General features: G+C 41.2%; 1 protein-coding gene across 1 annotated transcript; it reads right to left on the bottom strand.

Annotated features, from left to right (window-relative positions):
• Nucleotides 1-3,471: 3,471 nt before the first annotated feature.
• Nucleotides 3,472-11,533, bottom strand: LOC106843353 (granzyme A-like). The gene is given in 5 exon segments (XM_070519654.1): nt 3,472-3,812; nt 3,815-3,866; nt 4,942-5,193; nt 8,372-8,510; nt 11,356-11,533. Coding segments are annotated over 5 exon segments (729 nt in total). The 5' UTR covers nt 11,445-11,533; the 3' UTR covers nt 3,472-3,615.
• Nucleotides 11,534-11,755: the final 222 nt, after the last annotated feature.

The following is an 11,755-nucleotide window of genomic DNA, read 5'->3' on the forward strand; positions in this document are numbered from 1 at the left end:
TGAGGGGTGGTTGAATTCTGGATATATTTGGAAGGTAGGGCAGATAGAATTCCCCTGCAGGTTGATGTGCAGTGTGAGAGAAAGAGAGGAGTCAAAAAAGACTCCAGAATTTTTGGTGAGCTACTGAAAGGATGAAGTTGCCATGAAATAAAACGGGGAGGTCTAGAGTTGAAGCAGGTTTGAAGGGGAAGATGAGTCTGCTGTGGACAGGCTGGGTTTGAGATGTGTCCTAGACATCCACGTGGAGTTGTAGATTAAGGTGGCAGACTAAGCAGTCTGGAGTTAGGGAGATGTCTGAGCTAAACAGATTTGGGAATTATTAGCACATAGATGGCATGTTGTCTATAGAGTCATGGAGCCTAGATGCTGTTGGAAAGGGAGTGAGTGAGGATGGAGAAGAGAAGAGGTCCCAGAGTTTAGCTGTGGGTGGGCCGGCAAGAAGAGGTGGAAAAGAGGAGCAGCTAGCAATGGGGAGCCACCTGTGAAGTAGAAGTGTGCCAGGAGAGTGTGGTGTGTTGGAAACCACGTGAAGCAAATGCTTCAAAGAGGAGGGAGAGCTCAACCTTGTCAAGTACTGCTGAGAAGGCAAGTGAAAGGGACTGAAAGCTGACCACTGGGTTTGACAAGGTGAAGCTTAACTACAGCCATTTCAGTAGAGCGTGGGGCAAGAGCCATGTTGGAGTTTAAGAGAGAATGAAAGGAGAGAAACTGAAGACATCTCGTCTGAAGTATTTTGATGTAAAGCAAAGCAGAGAAATGGGGAAATGCCTGGAGAAGGAGTCTTGTTTTCTTTTTAAGATGGAAAGGATAAAAGCAAGTTTATATGCTTATGGGAATGGAGAAAATCGAGGACGTGAAGAGGGGCGGAGAGGGGTGTAAAATTACTGAAGCTGATGTCCTTAAGCAGGTGACAGGGACTCCTGAAACACGATGTTGCGGTGTGCTCTTTGCTGAAGCTCTGGAGGCCTAACTCATGCACCCAAACTTGGAGGAGACTGACATCTAAAACAGAAAGCAGATTTAGCACAAGAGAAGCTGACTTATGACACTATTATCTGACAGAATAAATGGCGTGTTTTATTTGCTCAGGGTGCAACCTCTCTCCTCGAGGCACATCAACTTAAACGCAGAAGATTGCTTGGTTAGACAGGAATATATAACTCCCTTCCGTTCTACTCTGAATCTGAAGTTGTATTTCCTTCCAGTAAGACTTTCTGCTTTCTGATCTATTGATGTCTCTATCAAAGGAACTGACATCAGCTCTCCAGAAGCAGCACAATCTTTGCAATAATAAACACTGACAAATGATTCATCATTATCCATCCTTTTCCAGAAACTGGTCTGTCCCTCCTGTATAAAGTCCCTTTTCTTTAGTCTTATTGGTGATAACAGAGAGGATTAGATTAAAGAATAGCTTTCTTCAGTTATTTCCCAGTCTCCCAGGATGCCCTTGGGAGACGCTGTATGATCTGCTCTTTCTCAAGTCTCTTCAGTGGCACCTTCACAACTCCTCCCCTTGGGTGAGGTGCTTTGGTCAGGGCTGTGCACCCATTTAAAATTGATGCTTCTAGTTTCAGTCTCAGAAAACAGACAATTCTTTTTTAAAAATTGAGATATAATTCATATACCATAAAGTGCACCATTTTAAAGTGTACAAATCAGTGGTTTTTAATCTATTCACAAGGTTGTGCACCCGCAATCACTATCTAATTCCTGAAGATTTTCATCACTCCAAGAAAGAAACCCCATATCCAATTGCAGCCACGCCCATTTCCCCCATCCCTCTACCCCTTGGCAATCACTCACTTGCTTTCTGTCTATGAATTTGCCTATTCTGGACATTTCCTATAAGTGGAACCATACAATATATGGCCTTTTCTCTCTGACTTCTTTTCACTTAGCATAGTGTTTTCAAGGTTCATCTGTGTTCAGCCGTGTTCATATAGGCCATCCATGATAGCCTGTATCAGTACATCATTTCTTTTTATGGCTGAATAATATTCCATTGTATGGACATACCACATTTTGTTTATCTACTCATCAATTGATAGACATTTGGTTTGTTTCCAGTTTTTGGCTATCATGAATAATGCTGCTATAAATATTCATGTACAAGTTTTTGCAAGGACACATGTTATCATTTCTCTTGAATATGTACCTAGGAGGGGAATTTCTGGGTCACATGGTAACACTATGTCTGAATTTTTGAGGAACTGCTGAACTGTTTTCCACAGTGTCTGTGCCATCTGATGTTCCCATAACCACTGAGTGAGGGTTCCAGTTTCTCCACATCCCTGTCAACACTTGTTACTGTCTATTTTTTGATGATAACCATTTTAGGGGATATGAACTAGGAGGATGGATAATTCTTCAAATTGTGGGGGCATATCCTTTTAGATTCTTTTATGTTACAAATGTGAAACTCAGTTTACAGATGTGAAAATGGAGGCACAGACGAATTCCCTGCTCAAGGTCTTATACTTTCTAATGATGGAGCTGGTGTCTGTTTTGTATACAAGTGATCTTTCCACGAGGATGTTGTGATGTCTGTGGCATTCTAGTCAGGAATCCAGAATGTGTATAGGTCTGTCTCAGTAAAGGGTGGATCTCAGGAGCAAGACTCTTAGGGCTAATTGTGATGGCTGCTGGGAGAGTGAAATATTATTTATCTTTCCTCTCGTCACCTACTTAACACAGTAGACAGCATTGTTATAGATTCTTCAGAACCTGAAGTAGATATCTTCTTGTTTACAGATTTCTCCTTGTTTTTCTACTAGACTTCAAGCACTTAGAAGGCAGTGAAAATGTTTTAGTATTTACAGAGCTGAGTAAAATGCCTGGCACCTGGTGGGCCCTCAGGAAATGTGTGAGGAATTGAATTGAGTAAGTCACTGGAGATTATTAGAGAATGAGTTTATTATAAATCAACTCTTTGGAAAAACAGCACAACAAAAAGATGAGATATAAATGGTAGGTGGTAAAAAAACCCACTTTGTTTATTATGTATCACAAGTTATTGAGAATAACATAGAATTAAGTTTAGTGCTTACAGGTGTAAATTGACTAGTTAAGGCAAAATACACATCAAGATATTGGCTCGACTATGGCCTATTGTTACATGAAACTTTAGTCTACTTGTAATTAGTAAATGATGCAATACCCTGAACAATCCCTAACTTCAAGTTCTGAATTTCCAAATATCTGAAACACTGAATCTTTCTCATTGTCTTGATAATTAAAAATTTTGTAAAATATGAAAATATACAGAAGTCTATAGTAAGAAGTGAAAATACCCTTTCATCTCTCGCCTCACTCCCACACTGAATGGAGTGTCAGGTTGTAAATTCCAAGGGCAACTGATATTTTGGAGCTTTATTTGGAAGAATGAAGAATATTGTAACTTTTCCTGGGATTGACTTCCTTTTAAAGGCAAACACAACAGTGACAGTCCTCAAATTCTGAATAAAGCAGAGTCACTGAACTGGGAAACTTTTTCTCAAAGGTCCTCTCTTGCTGTGGATGGAGAATGTGTGATGAAACAGTCTTAGCTATTCGTGAAGAGTGACAGCAAGGAGCTGTTTTTTTTCCACTGCTGATTTTGTTTCAGACAAGCTGTCATTTGTACACAAGGTTGGGAGGGTTGCTGAGGTGCTGTTTAGGATTGCTTGGCATCTCCAGGTGGTTACCACCATTCTCTACTTTGAAGAAGGAATGGCATATGGCTCCTGCAATGGTTTTCTTTATCCAGCTGAGATACTTTTTTGTAAGGAGAATGTAGATGCAAGGCTTCTGGGGGTTCCCACACTTCCCAAGGAAGTGACACCTCTGAAAGTGTTATCACATATCAGAGGACTTCCAGAATCCCCCTGGAACAGAAAGGCAAATGTTTGAAATGAGTGCTTTCCAAAGATGCTGTCCATCTTTTTCTTCATTCATTTATTCCTTCATGCATTCTTTCTCTCTTTCCATACTTAAAGGCTAATTTAATATCTCTTTTATTAATAGTCTGCCCTCAGCATCAATTAATACTGATTTTGTTCGTCTTTTCCAATCATTCATCTTTTGAAAAATGAAATTCTGGAGAAGATGTGCAAACTCATTTTCATCAGGAAAAGAAAAAAGAATAACGAAGGAAACCTTTCACAATGAAAATAATTGTCTCCTTCAGTTGGCCTGTGTCCTCTTTTGTTGGTCAATAGATGTTAGGGGAAGAAACTGAATGGGATTCTAGAAGACTTGAGATGAGATCTCAACTCCTCCTTGCTCTGAGGAGGACACTAGCTAAGCCATCTCAGACCAAGGGCTACTTCTGGAATTTCAAACAATTTTTAGAGATTTTTTTTCCAGGATTCATCATCCTATTTCATATTCTCTCTGACCTTGCAAACCACTCATGGATCATGAGTTCCAAATAGGTCAAACCCTGGTCAAACCTGTTCTTGGCACATTGAGAGGCAGAACAATGCAGGAGTTGAGAGTCAAATGGCCTCGGTCCAAATCCACCCTACTGATAGCCAACTTGAGGAAGTTAAGTAACTTTCTACACCTTAATTTTCTTGTCTGTAAAATAGAGTTGATGATAATAGTGCCTATCTCATGGGTTTACTTGAGGATTAAGTGGCATGAAGTGTAGAATTTGGTATAGTCTCTGGCACTTGATAAATGCCAGCTGGCACGATCATTTTTGAGAGGGATGGAGAGCATCCATAAATGGTGGTTAAATGGTATCCTGAGAACGACCATTATGAAGGAGGGAACACTCCCAGAGCAGAAGGTTTCACCTGGGACAAAGCCGGACACACAACATCAGTGTCAAACAGTAGTCCTTGCAGGCCTTATACATAACAAGTAATAACAGTTGTCCACCCTGTGCTTCCTAAGCACTCTATTTTACCTTATTTCCTATAGCCAAAAAATGGCTTAAATTTGTAATTTACTTACTTCTCATGAATCATCTTCACCTTTTTGAGGACCAGCACAGATCATGCTGTTGTCAATAACTGGCGTAAAATTATAGTGCTCTACGTCATTGCAGAGTTTTCGGTCTATCACAGTGACATTGACTTCTCTCAAGGTATTTGAAATTTTGCAAGAGTCTCTTTTGGTGCTTCCCCTTCCTGCCACATGAAACTTGGTGTGGGGTTTGACATCTCCTGTTTTGGTGGCTTTGGTAATAGTTGCTTTACCTTCTAGCTAGAAAAGAGACAGGAAATGCAGTTTTAGGCAAGGACAACAGTAACAAAACCCAGAAAATAGCTCTGATTGGAATATATATCTTGCTTATTTAGCATATTCTTATGAAGGACATGGCTGGAGACATATTCCAAACTAACTGACTATCAGTAATTGACTTTTAAAAAGTTGTGGCACACCTTTTCAGGAGTGTTTTGCTAATCTGATCTAGGTAAACTTCAGTTGACTTGTCAATGATAAAATTATACTGGTGGTGGCTGACAGTTCTCTGGTTGAAAGCTGTAGTAGAGAACTCAAGCACTGTCTTATTCACGTGGTCTTAGGCTTGTGAACTGACTCGTATTGAGACCAGTGGAAGGAAACCAAGGCTCTTGATGCAGTGGGCAGGGTGGGAAAGTGACCAGTGTCCTCATTTTCCACTTCAGTGGAAATGCGGCTTCCCCACTTCTGAGCATGTACAAAACACCCTTGGGATCTCATCTGCCTTCAAATGCTCGCCCACACTCTGCCCTTTTGTTTCATTCACAAAACCCTCTTCTTGGGTTACCACCCTGCTCTGTCTTTTTCCAAAAAGTCAGAGCAAGGAGAATATGGAGTGTGACCAAGATTGAGTAGACAGTAAAGGGAGACAATTCTAGTTCTTTCTTTTCTTCTTGTCTCAAGCTCGGTTTGAAACTGAAGGCTCTAGTATTGTGAAACTTCTAAAAACACAGGAGCACAACAGCAAGGGCCACTGTCACATTCCTATCATTGCATTGCTTTCAGCCCCTACTTCCTGACATTTGACTGTCCCCATTTCCTCTGTGCCCTCTCTGAGTTGCTGGTGCTTCAAAATCCCATCTTGCTAACACTTAGAAGGTGAAATGGCCAAAATGAAAGTCTTTCTATAGAACATGACTTCAAATGCCTGTGTGTAACTTCTCTCCTTCTCCCCCACTCACGCTTTCTCATAGCCTTCATGCTGTTATCTGGTAGGACAGACAAGGAGGTAGGAGAACCCCCAAAGGAAATTCGGGTCTACAAGAATGGATCAAAATTGGAGTCTTGGAAGCATACATTTGTAAGGAGCAGTCCTCTCAAGCTCTCTTGATGACAAGCACACAGAACAGCAATGAGCACATCATTAGGTTTTAACCCTGGAAGGTTAACCTTGGTGAAGTCCTGACACCCTCTTTATGATTTCTCTAGCAACATCACTCTCTTGGCTACAGTGTCAGAAGTGAGAGTGAGTTTCTTGACTCTCCACCAAGAACACAGACCCCTCATATCTGCTACTCATCCCACCCCCTTGTAAAGGTAAGATTTTAGGCCCTGAAGGAGAACTGACCACTTCTACCACGTGCTTGAAACCTGAGTCCAGAATCTCTTCCCTTCTCTTGATTACCTTTGCCACTGTCTAGCTTAATTCCATCCCTTATCCAAAATTATTCAGGAAATATTTATTGAGGGCCTACTATGTATCAGGCACTATTCGAGGTGTTGGAGGACATAGAATTAAAGAGACAAAAATACCTCGTCTGTAGAGCTTACATTCCAGTGAGGGAGGCAGACAAACAAGTAGACACGATCTAAAGTATATCAGAGATGCGTGCTAAGGAGAAAAACACAAGAGGGAAGTAGGTCAGGGAGCAGCCTCTGGGGCAGGGGAGGGAGTTGCCTTTCACTGCCCAGGACACTGGATGGGAATTAGAGTATGGGGAGGAGGAGGGACCAGAGACAGAGGTCCAGCCTGCTGGTCCTCAGGAAGATAGTGTGAGGTCATGTATAGGAATTGGGAGGCAGGGTAAGGAGTGTAGGGAGTTTGCCAGAAGCATGCAGAGCTCTCGGGCCCTCTCTTTACTCCTGATATTGGGGGTGTGTGGATCCCCTGAGCTTTCTCTTAACTCCTGCTGGGCAAATTCCTCATCAGCCCCCTTTGGACTAGTGTGAACCTTCTGTTCACATCTGCCTTGCAGTCTTGCCTTCTCTGTTCTACTTTATGCACAGCAGCCAGATAATCATTCTAAAAACAAGTCTGATTGTCTGATTGTCACTGCTCTGCTTAAAACGCTTTCCCACTTCCTTCCCCATAAAGTTCAAACTTCTTACCATAATTTGCAATGCCTGGCTCCATGGACTTCTGTCGCTTCCTTCTCAAATCTCCCGATAACTTCCTTTTCTCAACCCTCTTCCTCCAAAATGCATTTTCCAGAAAGACCTCTCTTATATGTGCTGTTCTTCCTGCTCAGAAGACCCTTCCCTCCCTTTTTTCTGCTGATTCCTGTATGTTCTCTAGGAAAGCTTCCCTGAGAGCTTCTGTCACTGATGAGTAAAACATTGTCAGATCAGAGCCGTTCATCTATTTTTCTCTCCTGGTAGACTATGAGTGCCGGACCCGATTACTATTTATCTTCAGAGGAAGAGAAAAGCAGACCAAAACTCACAGTTAACCACTTACAGCTGGGCCATGATTTTTCCTGATGATCAAACACACTCTGATCACCAATATCAGACAAAGTGACCCTAACGAAGCATGCAAACCAAGGCCGCTCTGCAGTCATGTAAGAGTATGGGCGAAAACAAGGTCACTGTGCACACCACAAAAATGACCACACATCCTCTATTAGTGAAAATGAGTGACTGCTGCTTCTTTATCAACCATAGCTTTAGCCTTTCTCCATTCTTTCTGCCTCCTAGATAAGTAAGATTCATTGAGATGCCCAATCACAGAATTACCCCACTTCCTGACAACATTCAGTTCAGAGCAAAGTTCTACTTCCTTGAACTCTCCCCTAAATTGCCTGACACAAGCCCAAATCCGATGACAACCCCCATCTAACACCCTCCTACAGAACCATCCTGTGGTTCCTCATGGCGTACAGTCTCCCTTGTAGAGCAAACTGTAATAGACCCAACTTGGTTTGACTGTAGGTGAGTTCCTGGTGGCATCACCACATTGGATCGCCAGGTCCTTCCTCAGTAGGACTTTTGTCAATATCTGTTGAGTTGAACTGAATTCCAAGAAGAGGTGTGCCTGTGGCAATTGTGCTGGGTCTCAGCTGCACTTCTTACCCTGATATCCTGTGTTAGCCAAGCTTGGCTGTGGGGCAGAGTGTGCAAAAACCAGTTTCAGGTTAAACTGACCAAATTTCAAAATTATGCTATTTCAGACTAGTTGTTGAAAAAAAACCACCTTTACCTGGAGTTGAAGAGCCCCTTCAAATGACTGTGGGTCGTAGCATGGATAGGAAATCACCTTTTTAATGGCAAATATTTGGTCATGTTTCTCTTTGTGGGATGTAGAGTGGGCTCCAAGAGTAGCTTGAGGTTTGCCCTTCCTGGAAAAAACAAGGAAAACATATCATCTATGTGAAAGAATAGATGAAATTAAGTCATAACCTTAATTTATTCAAATCTGATCAGTTCTTTCACATGGCTTCCTATTTATAAACAAGCACAGCAAGACAGAGGGAATTTACGGGGCTTTTTTCTTTTGGTATTTTAGTGACTTTTACCTTAAACTCCCAGGATGTGTATTATCACAAATTGCTTCAACTTCATCACATCTTTTCAAGGAAGAAGCATCAGAAAGGAAATCTCAGGTCTTTTGGCAGATGCAAGAGCATTGGGTTTGTAAAGGCCTGGACAGGGATGCTGGGATGATGACCAAGGAGGGCTGCTACCGAAAGAGGAGCTCCTGGTTCCTCCACCTCCTTTGGATTTGTGGAATCCACACCTAAGGGAAGAGACTAAACCCAAGAATTGGAGCAGAAGTAGCAGGTTCGCTTTTCTGTGCTTCAGGGAAATAATGCACCTTGCGTAAGTCTTTGGAGATAACACAGGTCGACAAAAGTCAAGCTTTTAATAGGTAGGACTAAATAAATGAATCTTGATTTTGTAGTGAAATTTTAAAGCTGAATCTAAGCAAACACATGCATGCACATACACATAGACAGAAGCAAGCACACACAATAGGGTTAGCCCTCAGTCTAGTTTGTGAACCTAAGGATAGCTAACCTGGGAGAGGTGGGCACAAGCATTTCTTGATTTGCTGGGCAGACTTTGCACCAAGTGGGCCTATTAATGAAGCGTGCCAGTGGCTAACTTTATTTATAGCACGTGTTGTGCTGAAGTTCCTGCTTGATGAATTCTCATTTTACACAACAATATAATGTGAATAATGTGAATGTGTTTGGATTCTCTTTGTGAGAAGTTAGTTTTTAAGCCTCTTCTTTTATTCGTGCAATTTATACTAAAGTGCCTGGGCAATAACAGACACTGTTATTTAGGAAATATATTAGTTTGAACCACAGGAAATGGCTATGTTTTAAAGTCAAACAGATACCTGGCTACATACAAATGATCACAATGCAAGATGGTGAGCTAAGTGCCTTGAGACAGTATAAAGGAAGAACTGAAGGAATTCAGAGACACAAGAAAATGCTGTTGGCAGGGAGGTTGAGAAGTTTTCACAAAGAAGGCTGGTTATTTATTTACTTATATATTTATATATTTCTGAAAGTGATTGGAAAAATACAGGATGCTAGTAGGCGCGGGCTGGAGGAGATTTCAGGTTCAGGTGTGATGGTCGGGGATTATGAGCATGAAGCAGATGGCCCTCAGAGAAATGTTAAATGAGCCTAATCATCCAGCATGTTTAAATGCCTCTGGAGTCCAGACTTGACACTTACCCCGGAGCCAGTCCTCAAAATGATGACTGTTAGCAAAGTGATTTTTTTAAAGCCCCAACTTGACTTGGTATTATTTTTTAATTGCTCAGGTTAAGTTTTTTCCAATTTCTACAATTTTCCATGCTATCTGGCTCGAATGTTTACTACAATGCAAGGGGGGTGTTATTCTTCCCATGTAGAGATAAGGAACAGGAAGTTTAGACAGGGCAATTAACTCTCTCAAGTTCACACAACTAAAATGGCAAAGCGGTGTTCTGACGTGGTTCTACATCATGTAAAAACCATATTGTTTCCATTGTGAAGCGCTGTTTTCCTAAAGTAGTGGCTCTTTATCATTTCTATTTTTGATTTCTGAAATATAGAGCCATTCGAGAACCCACTAAAGTACAGACACATGTATGCATGTAAATATTTGCATACAGTTCTGGGAGATTCACAGATTTCTTGATGCCCATCAATGACCTTGAAGGAGCTCATTAAGATTTGTTAAGGGGCCGGCCCTGTGGTGCAACGGTTAAGTTCACACATTCTGCTTGGCGGCCCGGGGTTCACTGGTTTGGATCCCAGGTGTGGACATATGCACCGCTTGTCAAGCCATGCTGTGGTAGGCGTCCCACATATAAAGTAGAGGAAGATGGACATGGATGTTAGCTCAGGGCCAGTCTTCCTCAACAGAAAGAGGAGGAGTGGTGGGAGATGTTAGCTTAGGGCTAATCTTCCTCAAAAAAAAAAATTTTTAAGAATCCCAGCTCTGAAGGCATCATTGAGCTATAAGATGTCATAGTGTGTGGTTAAGACCATGAACTCTCGGTTCCAATCCCAGACTTATAACTCACTAGCTGATAACTTCAGTAAATCTACTTAACCTCTCTCTGCCTGAGTCTCCTCATATATAAAATGGGGCTGATAATGATGATACTTAAGAAGCTTAAATGAGCTAATATATGTAAAACACTTAAAATACTGCTATGCTTAATTGCACGTTTTTAAAAATGTTGGCATATATATATGTGTGTTTCATTGGATTATTTTACACTGATATTATTGTTTTCTTTACCACTCCCACCACTAGAAACAGACACTCAAAAACACATCTGAAACCAGAAGTTTAAACAACTGAGAGCTGGGGTTATTCAGTTGTAAATGGATGACTGGGAGATCTAGTTAATAAGTAGCCTATACATCCTGATTTAATGGCTGTGTCAGTTTTTCATTCAAATGTTTCGTTCTGTAGATCTGGCCTGAGTTGATGAGAACCAGCAGATGTAGTGAATGCTTTCATATTTTTGCTGTAGACCCATTGGGTACATTTTCATCTTATAAGGCCAACATGCCTTTTAGACAGGAAAGACACATAATAGCATTAAAAACTGTTGGAAATTAAGTTATGATTTCTTTTCCCTTTTTACATAATGTTAAGCATAAATTAAACCAACATAGAATTCCATTTTCTCATGAGCAGAACTGAAGAGCATATGGAAACAAGTCTTACCGCCAGGAATTAGAAGGAGACACGTGGCAGCAGGGAATGAGAACGGAACAGGAGTTTTCATGGCTGTGTTCCCCACATATGGAGGCCATTCAGTTTCAGATATTAACGTTAGTAACATACAATAAAACGCAAAGGATGTGGCTTTCTCTCTTTTTTCTTTCTCTGCTGTACTGCTGAAGATTTTGGTGTTTTATTACTGAAAAACATAACCTTATTTTAGCGATGGTGTGGTTATTTATTCGTTTTGCAGGGGAGGTCATTTCCTTTGGGGTTAGACCTCCCCTGTGTAAATGAAGTCATGGAGACTGATAAATCAAGAACATTAAAGAGAAAATTGCTCTTCTTTTGACGGCTTTTTCACTTTCAAATACAAATTATTTAAAAAGCTAAGAATTCAAGT

The sequence above is a fragment of the Equus asinus genome, chromosome 10, assembly GCF_041296235.1.
Source record: "Equus asinus isolate D_3611 breed Donkey chromosome 10, EquAss-T2T_v2, whole genome shotgun sequence".
Classification (NCBI taxonomy): Eukaryota; Metazoa; Chordata; class Mammalia; order Perissodactyla; family Equidae; genus Equus; species Equus asinus.